Source organism: Syngnathus leptorhynchus, chromosome 5 (assembly GCF_054491065.1).
Source record: "Syngnathus leptorhynchus isolate UIUO chromosome 5, UIUO_Slep, whole genome shotgun sequence".
In the NCBI taxonomy this organism is placed as follows: Eukaryota; Metazoa; Chordata; class Actinopteri; order Syngnathiformes; family Syngnathidae; genus Syngnathus; species Syngnathus leptorhynchus.
Window position 1 is genome coordinate 9,621,046 of NC_141199.1, and position 24,493 is coordinate 9,645,538.

Sequence of the window (24,493 nt, forward strand, 5' to 3'; positions counted from 1 at the left end):
ATGAACATACAGCATCCGTCGCATGCAGGTACATTGTTAATACAGGTATAGTAAATCAGGGTAACCGCATGGATGTACTGAACTAACTGGAGCTTATTTGTCTAGAATAACTTGAACTCGGGGGACAAAAATATTAAAACTGATGTAGACTATTTTACAAAGTGGAAAAAGGAGCAAAGTTGTGCAGCTGTTTAAAAAGGAAAACCTTTATTTTGAAAAGTCTAACCAGGAATTTTTTTTTGCTCATCTTGGCTGCAATGACAAATCATGCACTCTACCTTTTATTTTGAAGGTAGTAGCCGGGAATCCTCTTAAATGTCTTGCCTGCTGTGATATCGTATTCGAGTGCAACGCGCCAAGACACTCTTCATCAACACCTCTGCAACATTAGCGAGTGCATTACCAGAAAAAAGCGTTTCAACACTGAAATAGAGCTCAGAAGAGTTCATTTAATAACGACACAGGTCAGTCCGTTCAGTTTCTTTTCTTTTCTCTTTTCTTTTCTTTTCTCTTTTCTTTCTTTCTTTCTTTCTTTCTTTCTTTCTTTCTTTCTTTCTTTCTTTCTTTCTTTCTTTCTTTCTTTCTTTCTTTCTTTCTTTCTTTCTTTCTTTCTTTCTTTTTTTTTTGCTGCACTCGGTGATGCGTCTTGGTTGCGTGCCTTGGACTGCGCCTGGTGTGTGATGGACCTTTGGAGGTGTCTGTGTCCCCGGGGTGCAAGAGGACACCAGCAAGCTTAGGTAAGAGAAAGTCTTATATTTCATTGAATATTTACATTTTGTGTATGTTTTTAATGGGACCGAGTGTAGGCTATTAAAATGGAAATGCTAGATCACTTTCTATGTTCTGATTAAAACTTTGTTTAACGCAAGTCCACATGGCGAAGGTTTTTGCCTCACTAGTGGTATTGTTGGAATTGATTATTATAACAGATTGCGTTTTGCCTCGCATTACTGTACAGTTGATCGTGAAATAAATACCCTTTTCTTCAATGCCCAACATCTTGTGATCATAATACGATCTATTTTATGATGCAATTCGTTTTGCTTTCCTTTTCCTCAAGCAGTAATTGGTGATTTGGGGAGGGCGGTTGTCATTATTTATTTTTGTTGTCATGACCACATTTATATAAATTATAAATTGTTATCACATGAGGAAAGAAATCTTTACTAACCTTGTCTGAAAGAGGTTTTGTTGTTACCCACATGACAATAACCGGCCTTTCTGCCACTTTGCAGGATTGTGCAAAAACTGCTGCCTTCCACTCAAGTTTCTCTGGCAGGCACGCACGCACGCACGCAGGCACGCAGGCACGCACGCACGCGCTGGGAACTTATTGGCGTGTATGAGTCTTAAAATAGGCACAAAGTGCACTAATTGCCTAACGTCCACTAATGTCTTGCTGTAGTTAAAAGCCAAGTTTTTGATGAATTTTATCGGGGCAGAGCGTTGTGACAAAAGGCAAGCGAGTGATTGCTCCTCTTATCTCTGAGTCTATTAATGTTTGAACTAACTTCGGTAGTCATCAGAGCCTATCCATCAGCCTGATACGAGCTGTGGGACACATCTCAGTCTCATTTTTACCACAGATTTATGATGATGATGATTAATAATACATCTAATTTATGAAGTACCTTTAATCTCAAAGAAAATCTCAAAGTGCCCCAGAAAGCTTTTTTTTCCCCAGCCAACGTGAGACGCGGTGTAAATCTGCAGGCCAGAATGAGTTCTGTATTTTTTTACAGATACACGCAGCTTGATGCAGGCAAAAATGGGGTATTTTGCGCTGTTGTGGGGATGAACACAGATGTCTCAATTTTCCGCCACACAGAACAGCACATGTCATCCCCTTTGAATACAGTGCGTAGGATGCTCCGTAGTCCTTGACGTGGCAGAAGGCAGAAACAGATTCGTTCATGCTCTGTCTCCTGTCAATTGTACTCCACAATGTCCATTTCTTGGAAATTGCTGTTTTTTTTTTATTTTATTTGCTGCTTTTCCATCACCTGTTGAATGAAATTACTTTGGCATATATACATACTTGCTGAATTGAATGAAAGCCACACTTTTACCTCTTTATTGAATAGGTCAGTCACTCTGTGCTTAATACAAATAGGAGAAATGGTATTTCTATTTCAGATCATTTCAATGGGAGATAGTGAATTGATACAAAAGTCAAACTTATTTAGGTAGCACTGTATGGTGATGATGATATTGAACTGAATGTTAAAGTACTAACACCACAGGAGATGAGTGAATAGCCAAGGTCAGTCCATTGTAGCATCTCTTTAACCCTATCATATGCTCACTGTATATTCTTTATATACTCTTTATTGTACATGCCTGACATCCACATGTATTAGGATGTCACGGCCCACTGCTGAATAGTCTGTAATCACTCCTGCTGTTATTTGATCTCCTCGCTGTGAAATGACTGACGTGATATGCGTGATATGATAAAACTAGTGAATGAAAGTTGCAACATCTGCTCTTATCAGAATATCGATCGTCCCGCATAGGCAGTTTGACGATCGCCGCTAGAGAAGATGCCAGTCACTTCAGATATACAAGCATAACAGAATAGACTCCACTATTGTACTTGCCAGTTTGATGAAAAGAAAAAAAAAAAGCACAACACATAATTGCACACGAAAATGCTGTTGTAGTTCTTGCTGATTGAAAGCTGATTGTTTTGGGTTTTTTTTTTGCAGCGGCTTAGAAGCCTTGCTGATGTGTTTGGAATGTGAAACCGACTCATGTGAAAGCTTGTCCTAAATATTTCATATCTGTTTTCTTTGTATGATCTTCCATTTGATCTGCCTCTGTTCTTTATTCATTAGTGTGTTCCGGTTCTGCTTGACTGATCATGCATGAGCACTCTTGTCACGCCTCTCATACGCAAAGTCAGTATATCATTAACAAGCGTGCAGTGTTAATGCTGGTTAAAGTATTTCTTTCATTGTTCCTGAGTTGTTGCGTGTTTACACTTAGCCACGATGACCTCGATGTAGTCATTGATGGTGTAGTGGTTACCATAATCAACATTGCTCCGTTTCCCATCCAGTGATGGTGTGAATGTGAGTGAGAAAGGTTGTCTTTTTCTATATGTGCCTGTGCCTGACTGGCAACCAGGTCAGCGTGTAAGCAGCGTCCGCCTTTTGCCTGAAGTCAGCTGGCACAGCATCTCGTGACCCTGAATGGGATGAACAGTGTGGAGGATGGATGAATACATTTGTTGCAGATGCAGTATTAGGATTTTCGGTTGGATTCCTTCCTTTTCATTATTCTCTCTTCAGAAAAATGACTTCTTAGTGACAAGTGAGGTGTGCCATGCTTGTGTGTGTGTGTGTATGTTCAATGCACGCGTGGTGAGAGAAGGTCTGCGCTACAAACAGAATTGTTTATTTAATCAACACAGACCGAGACTGGCCTTTGACGCATGTTGTGTCTCCCTCACATGCGCGTGCATGCATGTATGCACAGTTGCACACACATGAACACACACGCACACACGCACACGTGTCTCTTCATGACAAAATCACATTAATAATGTTCCTCCTAGTCCAAAGCTGATGTCACTAATTTGTCCGTAAATGACCACAGGGAAAAGGAAGTCATGTTTTGCCCATTGCCGTGCAGCAAAGACAAAGAGACTTACAGGATATTTCTTTTTTCCATACTAGCGAAATTGAGGTCCATTTTCATATCTCTATATATAGTTATGTAAATCTGTGCCTAGGCAATCGCTGAAATTCACAATTTTACACGAGCAGAAAAGAAGACGCAGCTCATTCAAGTCATTCATTGCCCTTATTAACAAACAAACAAAAATGGTTTACAGTGTTTAATTTTTTTTTTTATTAAATAGCAATGACATTCATTAAACACATTGCATGTTAGATGTTAACATATTTTACACTTGCTTGGCTATCGAGAATTGTACTTGTGAGCACATTTGAGTCTGCAACATAATCTCATCTTGCAACATTATGCAATTTAAAAAGGGTATTTCAATCCTACAAATGACTATTTATAGCTTGTGCTTGACCTCATGTTGAGGATTATGTTACTTTCTTGCAAACGTTATCGTAATGACAACAGTTCACTTGTTGATTCAGTTTAATGCTCTCAACCACTGCTCCGTTTGCCCTTCTGAAATATGCAAATTAATACCGACCTGGAAAATGCTGTAGCACAATTTCATAACGACACGTTCTGTTATAATGTAGTCAAAACGGTGCATGTTAATGAGTTATGATGTTTGCGCATGTGTTCCACGTTGTTTGTTTGACAAAATTGTTACTAATCCATACAAATGTAATCCTCATTGTGTTCGCCAACGTCTCTGCCTGCCAGTGAAATGGAAAAGTTTGAAGAGCTCTGTCACATTCATGATGCACCTGCGTCATTTGTCATCTCACCTCATCTCACCTCTCTTTGCATCCAAGTCTCTCATGTGTCCTGTTCACTCCATAATAGTGATCATCTTTTGCTGCCTGATGAGGAATGGCTTTTTTCACAATTTCCCTTGGCTCGAAATGAACTATCTTTCTGTCCTCCACTACATTTCTCAGTTTCTGCCATTTTTCTGACAGCTCTTTTTCAAATCACCTCCTTCTTTATACCTCAACATGCTTTCACGCATTCTGAGCATCAGTTTGATAAAGCCATTTACCTCTGATGTGTCCATTAAATCTCAAATAATTTTTCCCTTTTGAAATTAATGGAAAGGCTGAGTTCTTTTGTTATGTTTTTTTTTTTTTTTTTTAAATAATGGACACAGCACTCTAACATTTTACTTTATAAAAATATGCATTGTTCCCTCACTGCATTACAGTTTACCTTTCGCGGTCTCGCTGTTATTGGATTTTTGGGGGGCGTCAGTGTATGATGCTTTTATTCATTTATTTACTGTGTGTAAATAATAAATGGCAAATGGAGCGTGTCTGTCTTCTTGTGCTACTGCACTGTTTGTGTATAAATATCCGCTGCTTTAAAGTGTTATTACCTTCACATGATTTTTTTCTGCATTTGCCCGTTAACCTTTTTGAGAAGTGACTAAAGTTGCATGCACTGCTGCCACCATAGGGGGCCCTTTCTTTTTCTTTTACTATGAAGCATAGCTTCTTTGAATGTTTGTCCTGTATATCATTCCAAATCCACAAACTATTATTATGACTCCTAAGGTTGCAGTAGAAGACTCAGCATTAGTGCAACCAAGCAATGTCTGCCAAGCGATGTCAGTGGTGAAATTTAAAACTTCAGTCGATACATATTTGATATATTTTTATATATTTTTCCACAATAGTTTTTAATATAAATTTTTTTACCAGGATTTTTTTTCCCCCAAATTACCCACATTTTTGGAGGAAAGAACCTAGGTATATTGAACCTTAAGCACCATTTTAGATTTAAATAAATCCATCCATCCTGTTTCTGAACCGCTTGTCCTCACGAGGGTCACGGGCGTGCTGGATCTTATCCCAGCTGATTTACGGCAGTAAGTTGGGTACACCCTGATCCAATTGTGGCACATAAAGACAAACAAACATCCACGCGAACGATCCAAGTGGCCTACTATGTATGTTTTTGGAATGTGGGAGGAAATCAGAGTACCTCAAAGAAACCCACACAGGCACGGGCAGAACATGCAAACTCCACACAGGAAGGCCAGAGCCGAAATTGAACCCCACGCCTCTAAACTGTGAGGCGGGCGTACTAACCAGTACGACCGTTCCGACCTAAATATAAACACAATAATTTGGAGGGGGGGGGATTAATCCAGGGGCTACTTACTGTGTGTTTTGGGGTCTAATGCTACCCGAAGCAGATGGTCCATCCCTGACCTACAGTATAAGAATACTTTGACATAGACATGAAGGTAGTGTGCCTATTTCTGTGGATTCAGATTGGAACCTAGTAAATGGCTGATTTTTTTTGAAAGGTATTTTCTGAAATATATTAAAGAGTGCACATATCTTTTAAAAGAACCAACAGAGGAATGGTGGAAATCTTTGGATAAGCCTGTCTTAGAACAGGAACCCTTAGTTGCATACTTGGAACATGATAATTACACTTGAAGATGTAACGAGAGGACATAATATTCTATAGTGTGAATGGCTGACATGGAAAGGCAGGTGAATAAGTGGGAGGATGATGAGACAAATGTCAAATGCAGTCTCTGTGAATAAGTCAAGTGAGACATTTTGTACATGACCATAAGATATTTTCTCAAGTGTTGCCTTTCACTCCCTCAAGACGAGATTTGAGAATGGATAATTTAGCTATTGTGTGCAAGTATGTGACTGTATCCCAACAAGTGCACATGGATCGGATTTGACAAGTAGACATTTATACCGTCTGGGATATCACATTTCATGTCTTTCAGTAACTCCCAGTTAATGTTTTAGTCATGCAGTCTGTTTGTTGTCATGGCTCCTGTTGTTCTGACAACCATTATCGCTCTGGCACAATGGATACTTCTAATAATGCTGCTAATTTCAGGTCAAGTTATTATGAACAGAATCAAATAATGTCGGTTACGCTGAGTGAATGGAGGAATCAGAAAGATCAGTGACATTCTTTCCGAATTTACACACCTCGAGGAAACGAGAGAGTGGGTGAGTGGAGGGCACACAGAGTAATGCCATGCCAATTTTCTTTTTCCTTTGTTGGACAAGGCAATTATGTGAGCACTGCAGAAATATGCTGAAAATGATTCTCGGTGGTCTTATTAACATGTTTTTCTGCAGCTTCATATACATTCATCTATACACACAGGGGCAAGTAGTGGGCCACCATTTTTGGGGGCCATCCACAGCAATCCCCACAACCCCACTTAAGCATTATTTTCCGGGCCATATCCAATTAGAAAACTCAATGGAAATAGGCCTTGATGCATTGATGTAGATTGTTAAAAACAAGACGTTTATGGCTAGAATAGTCATTTACCACATTAGCAATGTATGGAGTTTATTCCTGATTGGTTTAATGTCATTCTCATTGAAAAATAGATATTTTATTTAAAAAAAAAAAAAAGGACATTTCTAAGTGACTTTACGAACAACAAAAATCTTTTTGTCTTTTTCTTAGGTCGAAAAACCCAAAGCATAGAAATGTACAACACACTAAACGTTCACTTAAAGAATAGATAAGTACAGTAGATTGATGGCAGTATACAATGAAATTAAGTGCAACCCCAAGTTTGTGTTATCAAGAAAAAAATGTAAAATAGGAAAGACTATTCCAGGACAAAATAAATTCTGCAAGGCAAATAGCAGAAAAAATTCTGGTTGAAATAACTCAAGCAGCGACTTGTTAACAAACAGCCTAGAGCTTGGAGAAAGAAGCGAGTAGTAGCCCTCAAAAGACAAACATTATCACTCATGGAAGGAGCACATCATTACCAGATTACTAAATTAGATATAATTTAATGTACAGATCCATACATGTGGTGCATACAGCGACCACAATGACAAAAGTAAATACCCCACAAAAGCTTACTTTAATTTCACGCATGATAGGTTAGCAGTAGTGCTGCACATTATATTCAAGCAATTAACATTATTTACATTGAAGCAATTAAAATGTCACATTTCCATAATATGCAATAAGCAAAAATCTTAATTAGGAGTATAAAAGTAATAATTTTCCTTGATAATCCCCTAAGGGTGTGCATCTTAGTAAGTAATACACACAATAACACAGTCAGCGCAGATGCTAGAGCAACCAAATGTCTTTGCTCTTCCACCAATATTAGAAGGCAGTGTAAAAGGGGATCACATCAACATGCTTTTGAAGCTCAATTTACTTTCTCATTGCAGGACAAGAAGCCCTGTTAGGATTTTTGTGATGTGAAATATATGCACACCAATCCAACTGACTCAAATCCTCATAAAAGATAACGTCACATGTATTTGCTCCTCGAGCGCGCACCTCCCACTAGAAATCCCATCAAGGACATGAAGAGATTGATAGAAGAGCAAGGCCAGAGGAAGGTAGAAATGTTTTGGAGAAACAAAATGTTCGTTCCTCTATATCTTCATTTCATGTTCACTAAAGATGTTGTCACGTCATTGACATCCAACACATGGCGAAATCATTATTATTACCACAAATGTCCACTGTATGCTTATGTTGCAGTTTCAAGCATTTGCCGATACCTCAGCGTGTCTAAGATAGCTCCAGTAAACCACATCTAATCTCAAACTATGCGCTCCTCAAGCATGTGTGTATGTATTTATTTTACGGAACATTAATACGACAATAAGCTCCAGCACGCCTGTGACCCCATGGGGACAAGCGGTACAGATAATGGTTGGATGGATGGATTAATATGACAGCAAATTCACTTTATTACATCTCACATGATCTGATGGGATTGTGCTGTGAAATGGGACCAGCTGCATGTTGCAAATATTTCGTTGGTTCACATCTGCCATGCAAGCCGCTGCATATTATAAATGAGATGTAATAGGTTTTGTGTTTGTGTGTCTAATGTCCATGGGTGATGTATTGTTAATTTATGCATCGGGTACACGGGAACATATGCTTGTGAAAATTATCTGAGCGCTCCCCAGTGTGTGTGAATATGTGTGTGCCTGTGCATGTGTGCCGTTAGTCAGTGGGCGCACGCGTTATCACTGCTGATTAGATGGAAAATTAAGTTTTCATTAACTGTTGGCCACACATATGCCCTCTTGTTATTTTAAGGGCTATCATAGAGTCCAACATACCCTCATGTGAACTAATCATGTCGATTATCGTAGCGCTTCATTTGTTCAGGGAGGCATCAAGCATTATATTTCCTTTCCGATCCTCATTTGGGCCTTTGCTGACATTATGCAAGGGATGGGGTATAAATCATTCCAACAAAAATTCTCACCTTTGAGTTTTTAATGAATGGAACATGCATATTTTAGCGTGTATGAAGGAGAAAAACAAAGTAGTGCATTTTACTTTAATGTGTGAAACTCAAGTGGACAGATTTTGGTGTATATTCTACAATATATCCATCCATCAATCAATTAATTCATCAGTGGTGAGATAGTCATGAGACTCCTTAATTAGCCTCCAGAATTCTTTACTCCAAGATAATTTGGATAATTTTTTTAGGAACAAAAGGTTCCCTTGTTGTTTGAGGAAGATGTAGCCTAATGCTAATGTGGTTTTTTTCCCATCATAATATTCAGCATGTATACAGAAAAAGGCTTTTTTTGTCTTTGTGACTTTTATTGATAGAGCAGTTTCTTTTTAAAAACTTATTACAAGTACCCAGACTCATTCACAGAAATCTGACGGGAGTGTGTTGCATACGAGAGACATTCAGAAGAAGTTAAGTCTGAAAGCATTGAAAGTAAGCCTGCAATGTAATGATGAAGTTAACAGAAGATATTAAAGGAAAAATAAATGACCGGATTTTGTTTTCTGAAAATACATTTTAAAAAGAATCATTAGGAGAGACATGACTCATTAAGAAAGAAAGAAAAGTAATGTAAAAAGTCAAATTAAATGAAAATGGGTTGAACGGAGAAGATGAAGGAAATGACTTGATTGACCCCTTGATAGCATTTGAGAATTAATAAATAGTCATAAAATGGTCAGTTGAAGAATTTTAACTACTGCATACTCCATGCACTTCTCACTGCCTGCTGCCATGGTAACACATTCTCTGACAATACAATTCAATCTCCAAGCGGCACTGATGACTAATTCACTTTAGGGGGAGAAATTTGCATTTTTGTCATGTTTCATATAGTTTATTGCTTTTAGTCAGTATGCTTTGCTCAACACAAAGTAATGGTTGACATGAAAGCTTGAAGGTGATGCAGTGGTTAGGATTGCAGACGTGGAGCTGGCGGGTACTCCAACACATGCTTACATTTTGTCATCGGGAGGCGCGCACACTTCTTTCAATGTCACAAGCCCCCTGAGGGCAATATGTTATCATGAGCAACAATGGCAGTTTGAATTCAAATGTTTCAACTAGTGGTTCTCAAACTGGAGTCCTTGGTTCTCTGCAAGCCTGCAAAATCATTTTTTTGACACTGGCTGGTAAATATGTGCACACACGGGTGGGTGCAGCATCAGAAGACAAGTTAAAATGACCTATGGTCACTCTGTGATTAAAAATTCAAATGATTAGCGTTATTACATGGATAACTGTGGTGAAGATAGTTTTTTTTCCCTCATGGTGGTGGCAGGGGGCGGGTCAAGGATATCTCACCACTTCACAGAACATTTTTTTTTTTTTTTTTAACAAAGCCCATAAAGATTATTTTAATTATTTTGATGTTCCTACCAAGGACATGTGGAAATGTGGAAAAATAAATCAGAAAATACTCAAAAATCAATTATCTGGCCTGGCACCTGGCTGGAGTCCATATTTCAGTCGGATGGGCTCTGGGCGCCTCTGCAACCCTCCTTCTAACTCTGCTCTTAAATTCGTTTGCGTAGTTTAATCTTGGGCTTTCAAGCAAACCTACAACCATTGTGAGGATCAGCAGTATGAAAAATTAATGAATGGGTGGATATTGTTAGCACCATGTAGTATAATCTATTGTTTGGATACAGCGTTTGAGTTCATGAAATGATAACAACTAAATATAGCCAACTTTAATTCAAGAGTTGAAGTTGTCAGCTAAATATGCCGCTCATAACTATATAATTGCTTTTGTGAGTGTGTCAAAGTCCAGGAGAATATTTGATTTGAGAGCAAAAGGGGAAGAGGAGACAAGGTGGGCACTTTCCTGACAGCTTGGTGGATGAAGCTGTCCTTCAGCATGCTGGTGTTGACTCCTGAGACTTTGCAGTCAGTCTGCCCATCCCTGATGGCAGCAGACTGAAGAAGCAACACCTCCACGACAGCTTTCTTAACAAGTGATGAGGTGTTGTTGGTCCAGGACTGGTCCCTGATGATGTGCACTTGCTCACCTTTTCCACAGCAGCACCACTGATAGTCAGAGGGTCATGCTGGGTTTGCTTACTATGGTTCTCATCACTGCTGATGTTGTTCCTCAGCATGTCTGTTCTCGTTGGTCTCATCATATCCTTCTCTGCTAATTGATTGATAGCCTGACAAAGAGGGCAACAAAGTTCAGAGGTCGACGTTAAAGTTTATTCATATATATATATATATATATATACACACACACACTACCACAATTACTTGGAAGGGCTTTTTTTTTGGTAGCTTGGGTTTGAAACATCTATTATTTTTTGTGACACCAGCATAGAACCTTTCTGACACAGCTCGTATACTTTTATATTTCTGCAATTGGGCAGTCATCCACCTGCGCAAACAACCAGTAATGGAAAAGATAACCACCGCGGTTGTAAAGACGCAATTTTACCAAAATTGTGTCGTAAAAAAAGCAACATTCTATTCAGGCTGAATATTGCTTGTGATGAACCCATTTGACTTTATGTCTAATCGTTCTTATTTTACATCCAAATCTGCACTGAATCGATAAAGCTACAAATATGAAAACAGCTTTTTCAGGTGCAATGTCACCCACACTGTTTAAGTTTTGTGTCCAACATCTTGCGTGTGTTTTCATCTGGGTACCGCGATTGTCTTATTAAACAGCACATGTGCTGTCATGTATGTAGAAATAACACACACATACACCACATGCACATACAGACAGAGGAACACACTCACAAGCTCTGTTGTGACCATTATGTTGGCAGTTGTCACACTTCAGATTATGCGGTCAGCATTGCATGACAGACAGAACACACACTCTTATGAAATCTCATATATATATATACATATGTGTGTGTATATTTATATATATCTATATATAATATCGAGATATACACACACACACACACACACACACACACACACACACACACACACACACACACACACACACACACACACACACACATATTTGGGTATGTTTGTGCACGTCTGTCCAATATCTGAACTTAGGTTTTTGCTTGTTTTCTGTCTGCTGATGGACACTAACAATGTATGGAACAGGGCAAACCTTCCTCTCCTACATTGCTCTCAGCTCTGTGGTTTTCCTTCCTTATCTACGTTCTTCACCACCATCGATTGGACGCTTGCCTTTAAACATGACATTAGACTGGCAAAGGGAAAAAGAAATTCCTCCATTTTTCCACTGAAAGGTTGGTTTGAGTTCAGCAACAATATGGTTTGTAAGCATCAGTAAACCCTGATGTGGCTGGTGTTTTCACTGCGGGCTGTGTGGATAGAAAGCGGATAGCTGAGTCAGTTATGTACAGTGTGTGTGGCCAGCATGACACAATGGAACCTGCCAATTAATTCAACAAAGAAAAGGAACAGTAAGCAAAAGACAACAATGAAAGATGCCCCTCTATTTGTGTTTATGTGACTGCTGATTATTTTAATCTTTCCATCACGAGTTTGATGATTCTCCGGAAACTGTGCTGATTTTTCTTTAACCAAGTTTGTGCCATTAGATACGAAAAATGATTGTGGATCTTACTAGATTTTGTGAGAGTTCACTTTTCACTCATGCAGTGCAAATTTTATCTCCACCAACCAGCTCTCTCTTTCCACTTTGTATTTAATGAGTTATTTATTCTATGTATATTTATTTGCCAGATTTTTGCTGAGTCTGGTCTTCGTCAAAAGAATTGTTTCGTGTACTCCATCCGGTTTGCTTTACATTTGTATTTTATCCAAAAATGTTTATATCATGAATATGCTAACCAGTCGCAGGGCACACATCAACAATCATAGACAAACCATTCTCACTTGCACATAAAAACAATTAAGACAAGCCAAAAAAGAAATACAAAATACAATTTGAAATGATGTTGTTTTTTTCATGGAAATGTTTAAGTCTAGTTTTTTTTTTTATCACTCTCCTCTGGGCGGTACTGCAAATCGTCGGCACAAATATTTTATAAGTAATATGCATGTGTGCATACATACTATGCAAATTCATGAAGCTCTGCCAAATGCTGGTTCATTCCAACAGATCACCTTGATCCACGCACACACCAATATGCACACAAACAGAAATTGATGTTGCTGCTTATGATCCTTCTTATACAGACTCTTATTCGTACCTATTTTATTTCTTTCATGTACTTGTATACACGCTTGTTGAACTTAGGCACAGCTATTACCTCATAAATGACATTCAGTCATTGTAAACTGCAGTACATAAAATTAAGATTTGCTCATTATGCAATTTGCGCCATTTTTAAAACGATGTTCCCCGCCCTAGGCTGAAAAAGAAGCAATATCCTGAATGAATATGATGCCTTCCTTAAATCACTATTTGGGAAAAGGAGCAATCAAATGTAACATTATTGTTTGCAGTTTGGAAAGATAATATTAGCCTAATGTTTCACAGTAGTTTAAAAATTGTGATTGAAAAGCAATTGTCATTTGTGACCAGAGCAACATGACTAAATAAAATTGTTGTTACCTTTATCCGTAACTATCTTATGGCTCCATCTTCTGTTTATGCTTTAGTGGTCCTTTTCAGTCTGCAAACAATTGATGCACCGTCTGGAAATGATCAATTGTAAGAATCTGTCATAGACATTTTCGTCTCAATAAGAGCTGGATGTTGTTTTGAAGAAGTAGAATGATACAGTGACCGCAATGACATATGTCTCGAAGATGTTTTAAAGTGAAGGTGACAACCACCGGCACTGAATATGATGTGATGCCTACGCATCGAGATGTGGATGTGTGTCTCAATGTCAAGACTGGGCAAACAAAGGTGAAGACAAACAGATTGGAACAGAATGGAATTTGAAACGTTTTAGCCAAAAATGTTTTCACACATAAGGTGTTTTTTGCAGAAACGTTTCAGATTCCGTTTTGTTCTCCAACTTCGTATGTGAAGATGCTCAACCAGCGTCTCTAAATCATACAACGTCTCCTGTCTTCAGAGGCATAGCTGTTTTAAGCATTTTAATGACATGGAATGTCCTGATGGCCCAATCGTTGTCTTTACTTTAAAAGTCGTGTATTTTTTTTTTTGTAGCCATCCATTCATTTTCTTTTCAGCCTGTTATCTCAAGTAATTAACTTTTTTTTGTTGTTGTTGAGACGATTCTAATGTTTATTGGCAGCCAGCCTTGGTAGCAGTGAAAGACTACATCTGGAGGAACAAAGACATGCAGCATGATGAGTGAAATGGGTCTTTTAAAGTGGAAAGTAGTGACTCAACTTTATACTTGAACATAACCAATGGGGAACCTTGGCCAGTAGCATACCAGCATATGACACAAAAACCTTTTGTGTGAAGTCTAGAAAATCACATCTGCACAATTTCAAATGAAGTTCTCAAGGGATGGAAAAAGTAGGCAAAAATCTCAAAGTCACATCAGACAAGGCAACGCGTCTTTATTTTAAAAAGCACATTACATACAAAATGTATGTCATTGTCCTTCACATAGTTAAAAGTAGCCTAAAGCATTTAACAGCATTAACATAGAAAAGAGCTGAATACATTTTTAAACTCAAAGTAGAGAAATGAAAGTAGCTTACTAAAATGACAAACAGAACATGCAGTGTAAGAATCGGATTTGAGAGAAAATGATTTAAAAAATGCTTTGAAAGACGTTAATCATAGGTATGGATTTACTTGGTGCTGAACTCACTTCACATTTGTGCACAGCATAAAAGCTAAATGCTGCTTCACCATGTTTGCTTTGAACTCTGGCCATTAAGTCATCTTACCAGCGGCGCGAGGCCTCCAAATTCATCTCTGCCGTTATTTGTGATTCTCATCCGTGCTGTCTGACAACTCGCTCCCCATGGTGTGTACAGTGACATCGGGCCCGGAGCGCCTCATGTGTGGGCCTTCCTCCTCTGTGTTCTCGTCCCCACCTTCCTTCATCCTCCCAGCTTCAGTGGGATGTCCCAGGTGGGTCTCCTCTTGGCCTTGCTCGTGCTCTGCAGCTGCACAAAGGTACGACCTCCGTCCTGATTCTGACCTCCACAATCACACTCGAGCAAAGGTCAGGACATGAGCCCATGCCACAGGTGTCTTCGGCCACATCCCTGGAGCGTCTGAAGGAACAGTGGAGCAGCTACAAGAACCAGTGTTTAGACTTTTTAAACTCTGTACCCCCCACGACAGGTGAGCCCTTCTCTCCCACTGCTTTGGGAAGAATGCAGACGAATGCAATAACTGATTTTGCCAATTTAACCTGCTGTGACGCCAGCAGGGGCAGTGTGTAATAGGACCTTTGACCAGTATGCCTGCTGGCCTGATGGACTCCCTGGAACCACAGTCAATGTCTCATGTCCCTGGTTCTTGCCATGGCATTATAAAGGTCGGTGTTTTCCTGAATGGCATTAAAAGAAACGTGCGAGTGTGTGCCGTCTTTGTGCTCAAAGGTGAAGGCGGAGAATAATGAAGACAGCAAAGAAATCAAAACAATTGCTGTTGATTTGCATTGGAGAATAATGAAGACACAGAGAGAATCCAAATATTAACTGTTAATTTGCATAACTCATTAAGTAAAATGAGCCTTTTGTTTAAAAAGCATTAGTGGATCAAGAGTGACTAATTAAACAGACTCCATTCAGGATCGCCATATACACCATATACTTCCGATTTTTTGTGTCAAAGCTGACACCCTTTGAATAAGAATGACAATGGTTTGTCCTTCCACAAAAATAATCCACAAAAGGGATGAATGTATACTTTTCTATGAACATAAGAACCCTATTTTCAGAGTCAACTCAAGTTAAGCTAGTTTTGGACATGGGTGGTGTTTTCGTTCTTTTGGTTGTTTTGTAGACATGCGCCGTTGTGGGAGATTTCCTTCTCAGTCAATGGAAGTAGATGATGTACAATTTTAAATATTTTTGTGATAATAATGAAGAATTCTGTGACTAAATAATCGTAATTGGGTAATTATCTGTGGCACATGGCAATCATGGACACTATGATGTGGCACAGTGGTTGGGAATCACAGCGCGACACTAATTAATTCTTTATAAGTGGAAAAACAAATGATTTTATTCTTCTTAATGGAGTTGGCTTATTTCTTCAGGCTCTAAGATGTTTGAGAATAAGTAGTAGCTCTCCTTATCCTCCACTTTCTTGACTTCCAAACATTAACAGTGGAATCTGTTTTCTATTTTGTCACCAAGGCCAGTGTTTTGGGGGAGAAGCAAGGACAGAAGACGACAAAACGCCTAAAACTAATATTTCAAAATGACATGTGCCCTGAGATTGACTGGAATCCAGTCCAGGCTGGAGTCCCAAAAGTCACGGATAAGATTTGATTTCTTGCAAACCTGAGCAGGATAAGTGCTATAGAAAACATAATGCTTGGATGGATAATTCACTTTGAAAAAGGGTCATCTCTTGTCCGTGCCTTTCATGACCTGCACAAATGTAGCAATTGAATAAGTCCAGAAAATCTGAGTTTTAGAAATGAAAGCTTTCTTTCACAGTTGCACGCTTATTCTGTATCGGTCCTTTTGAGTCAATGTGGCTGAAAGGAGCCCAGAGCTCAGATAGAGACTATTGTTACCATGTCATTACCTAATCACTTGGTCAAGCTTCACACTATGGTGATGATGAAAATGCTTTTGAGTCGATAAGTATATATAATTTCAAGGACTATGTCTACATGATGATTTAGTTTTTTTTTATGTCTATGTTAATCTTTTCATGTGTTTATTTTTTTACTTCAAGTTTAATTTTTTTTCATAAAATCATAGTTCACTGTTCTATGCAAAACTACTGTATATTTAAAAATCTAATACAAAAGAAGTTGAATTGTTGTATTGTGTTGATGCAATCAGCCGCATAAAAAAGAAAGAGCCCACCTTGTTTGCTTCAATTTTTTGTTCATTTTAATGCTTGGCACCACTAAAAGTACATCAAATGTGAAATGCCTTCAAGTTTTTTTGGCAGTACAATGCCAAGCTATTTGTGTAAGAATTGATCAAGTGATTTTGGTTTGAGAAAATGTCTCAATCAGCTCTTAAATTCAATTCTCTTGAGCTATTTTTGTTATATTGGTCCATACAAATGCTTTTAAAATGAAGATTAAATTGAAGGTACAAGGGTGGTCCTCATCATGTACCTATGTGCTTGTTTGAACAGTCCAGCAGGGTTTGGTGTACAGATTCTGTGGCAAAGATGGTAGATGGGCCCAGAAGAATACCAGTGAATGTGAGGATGACCCCGGCCAGGTGAGTGTGCGTTCGTCCGTGTTACAAATGATGCATGCTAATGTGTGACTTCTTGAACTGCTTTAAGGCAGTTTTAAACCACAGATGGGCAGCTAATATTAGGACAGTATAAAGTCTATGTGATTTTTTTTTCTTTCATACAGCTCTTTTCTATGTGGAGTAAAAGCTTTGCATGATGATAAAGCCCCACCTCTGCTTTGTTTACAGCAGCACTATGGTCGCATCCTCAGTCAGTTTCGGATCATGTATACGGTGGGATACTCACTTTCTCTGGGAGCTCTCTTACTGGCCCTGGGAATCCTCATCAGCTTCAGGTAAATCATCCAGTAGAACAGGTGGAAGAAACAGTCAAGGAATAAACAGGGGGGGGGGGGGAAATCATAAACATTAGCCAGAACAATGGAAGCTAGAAACTAATCTTAGATGGGAGTCGGGTATGAGGAGAAAAGTGAAAAGTGACAGAACGTCTCTATGAGTTGAACCTCGTCACACAGTTTCAACTCTATACCAGGAAGCTGCACTGCATGAGGAACAACATCCACATGAACTTGTTTGCCTCCTTCATCCTGAGAGCCATCTCCATTTTGGTCAAAGATGCCCTGCTGACCCTTACATTGGACCCCAGGAGCAGTGGTGAAAGTCGGGTTCAAACTTGGATCAACATACCGGTTAGAGAACTCGCATCACAGCAGTCTCTAGGAGAATTTAATTCCTTGGGAGTTAAGCTCATTTAATGAAATTACAAGGAGAAGCACTTTTGTCAATAAAATCAAGGGTCCCAATGGAGAGGAATTTATAATACGCATCAAACAAAAACAACAAGCAATAAATTGGTGTCTGATTGACTATATTTAAAGCTGCATTGGAAAAGAAAAAGGCCATTGAATAGCAAAAAAAAAAAAAAAAAAAGAAACGTTTTGACCATTTGAACTATTTTTAGCATACACGCATTTATAATGCATACATTATTAGTGTTGACAGCAGCCCTGCCTGGTCCACTAATACTGTAGACCACTTAAATAAGTGAATAGGGGTTGCCATAGCAATGACAATTCGCCTTTTTGCCACAAGTTTATTTTCATGTAAATTTTTCATAGTGTTGTTTTTGTTATATAACTACTCAAACAAGAAGTGACATGCACACATATATAAACACACGCACACGCAAAGACACATTCTTGTGAGATCACACTGAAATGACCATGATCATGACGCAATTGACTCTGATAAATGAGCAAGAACAAATTGAAAGCACAAGAGTGAACATGGTTGCAGTTCTTGTCTTATTTGTCCCCCACTACTGTGCAGGCTGTCATGTGGTGTCGGGGCGCTATGGTGATGATGCAGTACACCGTGATGGCCAACAACTATTGGCTGCTGGTAGAGGGCATCTATCTGCACAGTCTGCTCGTCATCACTGTGTTTAGTGAGAAGAAGTACTTTTATATTTACATGGCCATCGGTTGGGGTAAATAGCATTTTTTTTTTTTGCCATTGTCACATAATAAGCACTTACTCTCAGAGTCATCATTAACTGGCACGGTTATGTATCATATAAAGTGGAGTAAAACTATTTAGGAATTTTTGATGGGCTTGTAAAATCCAAGTAAGCCCAGTAAAAAAAAAAAAGTTCTTTCGAGGAGGGCTAATCAATGATGTCACTATTTATGCCTTTAGAATGTTTTTCTTGAAATGATCCAACCTTGACATTTGTCCTTTATTCTCAGGAGCACCACTCGTATTTGTTTCGCCCTGGATCACAGTGAAGTACCTCTATGAGAATGAAGAGTGAGTCATGTTTCTCAATGGGATTGTATGCCTCTCTCATCTACCTTTAGGAGAAATGTTAATTTCATGTATGCACAGCTTCTAGTATTGAGACACCGAGTACACCGTGTCTGTGTGTTTCTTTTGTATGTGTGTGCATGCCTACGTGTGTGCGTGTGTGTGTGTCTAGGTGCTGGGAGAGAAATATTAACATGGGATTCTGGTGGATCATTCGTTCCCCAATATTGGTTGCTTACCTGGTAAGTCTATTCACTGTGTCTGTCTTTGTTTTTGTGTGGCAATATGCGAATCAAGTACAGGTGGTAGGTAAAAAACAAAAAAGTCAAGCTTTTCATCAAGAATCAGGTTGAAAATCTGACAATATCGATTTGTATTAATTTGCGTATTGAAGAACAGGCTTAAGTGGCATTTTATCATGATTACTGCCATGTGACAAAATAATATTTACAAATCATTACGAGGTAGCTGTAATGATGTGATCTCAAATTGGTACGCTTCTAATCAATCTTCTTGTAAACAGACTAAAGATGATATGTTACAAAAGGAAATGGAACAAAGTAACTCCACACACAGCAAAATGGGCACATACACACATAACGCACACACACACACATCGCAGACATCGTCAAGCACCCTCTCTGATGACAACGCACATTATTGGTAGAAAGCGCATGTTGTTAGCTTTCCACTTGTGTTTATTTTGGTGTGTGGAGAACAGTTTGTGTAAGTGTCAAGCATGCACACAAATAATGTTGATTCAATGCGTTTTGGTGTCCACTTGACCAATCAATCACACTGAGAGCATTTCTAAGAAGTGTACCCAAACAACATTTCCCATGAACAATTTTTACGCACAGACTCACAAATGAAAAGATATTTTCCAGTGATTAATGTAGTGTGTTTTTTGAGATCATACGGACTGTTAATGAGTATGTGTATTTACCCATGTTGTTATTTTTCTCTATGGTAACTCTGTGTTTGTGTGTGTGCAAGTACATTTGTGTTGGACACAGTCTGGTTGGAAGTACTGGGAGTAAATGTAAGTGTTATAAAATCAAAGTAACCCAGATACAGTCACTGTCTCTTGTCATTGCAGATAAATTTCTTCATTTTTGTACGAATCATCAAAATCTTGATGTCTAAGCTCAGAGCTCATCAGATGAGATACACAGACTACAAATTCAGGTTAGATTTTTTTTTTTTTTGTAATTTCAATTGAAACATGTCGACTTGGAAATTGCATGCAATTGCTGTATAATGAGCCCCTGCTATTCCTGGTGGAAAGCGATCGGACCAGACCATGAATAGTAATTTTTCACAAATAATTGACAACTCCCTAAGATTGATGTCAGATGTAGATATAATTGCCTTGGACAGATGACCACTGGCTTGCAACAGTGAGCAACAAGGCAAGATTCCAACAAAAATCATGCAACCAAATTTAAATAAAGAAGGAACCTTGGCTAGTAGCATACCAATCCTAACTAAGACCCATATTATTCTGTTTGTGCTCAAGTTTTTATTTTTTTACGCACCTGGCTAGCACACCTTCAAGTTGTGGCTATTCTTCCATCCAGATATCTGACACACCTTCCTTGCGTAAGTTGGAAGTTTGTGTACGGCCACCAAAGAGGCGTGATTCCGTGAAGGTGGCCCAAATTTCCAGAGCGTGGAGTTTCCATGAGAGCTGTGAATTCCATCAAAATGCATTTGTTAAGTTAAATTTTAGTGTGAAATGAACTTGCATTGTGGATCTAGAAGTTATCTTAATGGTCACAGACTTTTTGGAGGGAGCATCTGTTTTAGCATTATGCCATTGGTAAATCCAATAACAATAACTTAATAAGATTCTAGCTGTGCTCAAGACTGAGCGCTTGTTTCGAACAACAAGTATTTGCACAAATTTGTGTTGCTTGCGCCTCACCCACTTTAACGGATTTCGATCAGCATAGATTAAATGAAAGCAAATGATTCAAATCTGACTAATGGCTCCATTACGAGGACTGCAATTATTGATGAGCAACGCTTTCAAACACCCAGCCTGCAAAAAGGTCATAGAAAAAGCACTGAACTCTTCTTTCTTTGCCATAAATGTGAATATTTGGCCATGGACATAATGTTGTCGGGACACATTAGTGCCATTGGGCAGTGGGTGAACCCCCGAGACGCTGAAGCTCGAGTCAGCTGATCGGCGGGTGACAGCTGCCACTGTGACAGCTGTAATGACTCCAAACATTCAATATGATGTTTCACCTTGGGGCGCTGGCCTTACTCAGCCTCTGGAGTGTGCAAGAGCAAAGGCATCTCAGTCTATGAGAGAAGACAGGATAAGTGAGGTATCAAGAGGAGAGACCAAGAATGCTCATTTCAGGGTCACTCCCTTTATTTATGGTGTATAAGTGACATACTTAAGTCCACGGGAGGATCTGAGCAGTCAGAAAAGTGTGCAGCTGTGCAAGCACACACGAGAATGTACCCCAAATGGCACACAGCCAACAGCTGTAGTCTATATTAGTATAGTACATGTATTAAATGAGAACGAATCCGTCAGTCTTGCAGATGCTTCAATGGTTTAGCCCACAAATATACAAAAAAAACTATAATCCCTAAACACTTCAATTATACGACATACACTCGTATCTTTAACATTGCTCTGCCTTTCAAAATGCAGTGTTGCAGTGATCCGTCTGATCCATCCTTTTTTTTTCCCGAACAAACAAAAGTATCATTTCACAATATATATGTCTTAGTAATCATGTCCTAAAAATGTACGTCATAAAATGAAACTACAGCCGTCATGTTTTGTAGATGGAAAAAACAGGATTATAGAGGATTTACCACTTTTCATCATATACAAAGATGATCTTTAAATATTATTGGCTTACTACCTGCTTTCAGTCTTTCAGATTTACAGTGTAAAGCAATAGTGGAATTACACCAAAAATGAATGTGGCCAACAAAAAAAAATAGTTACTAAATACTGACTAAAACAAATTTGTGAAATAGCGGGACTATGAACCAACAATGTAGCATGTTTACTGTACTGTCCTGTACATCCAATGTTTTGTATTTTGGTCCAGATTAGCAAAATCCACTCTGACTCTTATCCCTCTGCTGGGGATTCACGCCATTCTCTTCACCTTTGTCATCGACGAGTCCGTCCCAAAAGGTTCCATGCTGCGCCTGATACGGCTCTTCTGTGATCTCCTCTTCAACTCCTTCCAGGTCCGAAGTAGTGCGCAGTTGGTCAATGAAATTCTATGATCTTGCCAAAAAAAGACCAAAAATTATAGTCTACCATTTCCATTGCTGAATTTATTTTATGAACAAGCCAAAGGGAAGAAAAAAATTCCTCGCATTCGCCAACTCTAACTTTCTCCACAGGGGCTGCTGGTTGCCATCTTGTACTGCTTTGTCAACAAAGAGGTGAGAGAGGTGATCATATACTGAGGGCCTGATTATCACCGTCCTTGGTTTTTGTAGTATTTTTTTCCATCTTTGAAAGCTTTGCTCTACTTCCGCCTTCACCACGAAATAGGACAAGCGTATTGACATTCTAGTGATCACTAAACTTTGAAATGTACCCTTTGGCAAGCAACATCCATCCACTTGAGTGTCTTATTTAATCTCCCCCATCATGTGAACATGGCTCTTTGCCGGCGGCTATCAGCAATCCCATCAGCGATCCCATTATCCCCCCAGGTGCAGTCAGAAATGCTGAAAAAGTGGAAGCGCTGGAAGCTGGGTAAAGATATCGACGAGGAGTACCGACACACCCACAGCCAGACGCCACACGTCAAAAGCGGCAGCATCGCTACTGGAAACCTGCCTGATCTCCTTGACAATAACACCAGTGACCCGAGCGGGGGCTCATTGGGGACACCTCAACACAAAAAAGCTGACAGAGGCTCATCCAGCCCCACAGCGACTGATGAAAACCGCCAGTTGGTCGTGTCCTACAGCAACAAGATAGGGAAAGTCAACCAACACACCTTTCATCTCTCCTTCCTCCCCCATCGAGGCTCCGCCAGCCATGCCAGCGACTCCCCGGAGGACCTGTGTCTAAACGAGAGGGCGCAGTGCCACTCTTACCCAATGGAAGGAAAAGAAACCAATGTCTGAAGCTTACATGAATGTGCACTGATCAGCAAGACTGATGCTTTTAACCAACGAACGAGTTAAAAGGAACATGTCATGGTTTGGGGGTGGCTTGAGAAAATAAAATAGACAAGACTTGAGGGACATCAGACATGCAGACAAATTGATGAGTCCAACTTAAATCATGTGTTTGACTGTGTTAGTGACTGTGTACTTTTAATGTTGTTGGAAATATGCTTCTGTTGTTTGTGTCTTTGTTGCATTGGATTTGCATTTGTGCTACTCTACAACACGAGCATCAATGCCTTTGAAAAAAAGTTGATGGAACTGAATGTGAATGCATCACTTGAACGCATCAGCACCTAGAGCAGTCCTTAAAGTATTACAGCAAAATGACTACTAGCGCGTCTGTCGCATTGTTTAAATGTTTTTTTTTAAGTGACCAAAGCCAAATGGATGGGAGAATTATGTATAAATTTCAATGTGTGTCTATATTGTTACATTTTTCAATGTTTTATCTATATTTTGGTAAATGTATCATGGTGAAATATGGGTGTAATGTTTGACTCAACTGGCTGCCACATCTAGATGTTTTGGAATCGTGTCATTTTCACTCAAAGACAATACATAGGATCATGCTAGCATTGTAAGATTTGAAAAGCAATGTAACACAAATTGAGCGCTTGTGTTGCAGTAGGTGATGCTGCTTTAAATCACCAACATTGTGCAATTCTGTCATCGCTCACATTTTCACCTCTATATTTTATCGGAAAGATGCGCGCACACGCATAATTGAATAAAGCGTGTTTGAATAAAAGTCCTTGCACAATAACTTTCCATTGTAAGGGGAAGGCCATGCATTTTGTCGCTGCTGCACTAGCAGTTCTTTTGAAAGAATAGCACAGTCACTGACGTGATCTTCGTTCACATTTTCTTCTTCCATTGAAGCAGAATGTGCCATGTGTAGACAATGGCTTTTTTATTATTTAAAAAAAAAAATATATATATATATATGAGTGAAAAATTTATTTATCTTTTATTTTTTATTTATTTTCCTTCAGATTATATGGCAAATATTAATTTGTTGTACTGCAGTATGACAACATGGAATTTAGTCTGTAAATATGTATATGGTGGGTAAAATAGAATATGAAAACAAATGAAAGACAGCTGACTCAAGTCTTAAAAAAACATTTACCATTTCAAAAGTCAGATGAGCCTGAAAACAAGCTTAGCTATGTGAAAACAGTAGACAAGTAGTACCTGAAAGTCAATTTTTATGTTGGATTGTGTCTCTGTGCATTCAATTAAATGTGTTCTGGTCCATAAAACACGTGTATTTCTTTTCTAAATACCAAGCTGCTATGGTAATGATTATTTTCACAACAGCTGACAAATGGATGGTATTCATTAAATAGTAAATCTAAGATGTGC

At 38.9% G+C, this 24,493-nt stretch overlaps 1 protein-coding gene across 2 annotated transcripts; it reads left to right on the plus strand.

The window, feature by feature from the left end:
• The first annotated feature begins 609 nt into the window (after window positions 1-609).
• On the plus strand, window positions 610-24,290 carry gcgrb (glucagon receptor b). 2 transcript variants are annotated; one of them, XM_085912095.1, is made up of 14 exons: window positions 610-737; window positions 14,786-14,927; window positions 15,002-15,098; window positions 15,184-15,294; window positions 17,085-17,173; window positions 17,381-17,487; window positions 17,685-17,841; window positions 18,482-18,641; window positions 18,901-18,961; window positions 19,131-19,200; window positions 20,058-20,146; window positions 22,042-22,186; window positions 22,346-22,387; window positions 22,664-24,290. In XM_085912095.1, the coding sequence occupies exons 2-14, from the start codon at window positions 14,874-14,876 to the stop codon at window positions 23,081-23,083; spliced, it is 1,602 nt and encodes a 533-aa protein (XP_085768221.1). In that variant the 5' UTR covers window positions 610-737; window positions 14,786-14,873; the 3' UTR covers window positions 23,084-24,290. The 2 variants fall into 2 exon arrangements, with proteins under 2 accessions (XP_085768221.1, XP_085768222.1); XM_085912096.1 differs by having other exon boundaries at window positions 15,187-15,294.
• Window positions 24,291-24,493: the final 203 nt, after the last annotated feature.

Bases quoted from the DNA above. Each gene is read 5' to 3' on its own strand.
- gcgrb (XM_085912095.1), top strand. From the start codon at position 14,874: ATGTCCCAGGTGGGTCTCCTCTTGGCCTTGCTCGTGCTCTGCAGCTGC. The intron at 20,147-22,041 runs GTTAGATTTTTT...ATTTTGGTCCAG, and splicing joins TACACAGACTACAAATTCAG to ATTAGCAAAATCCACTCTGA. The intron at 22,187-22,345 runs GTCCGAAGTAGT...CTTTCTCCACAG, and splicing joins TCCTCTTCAACTCCTTCCAG to GGGCTGCTGGTTGCCATCTT.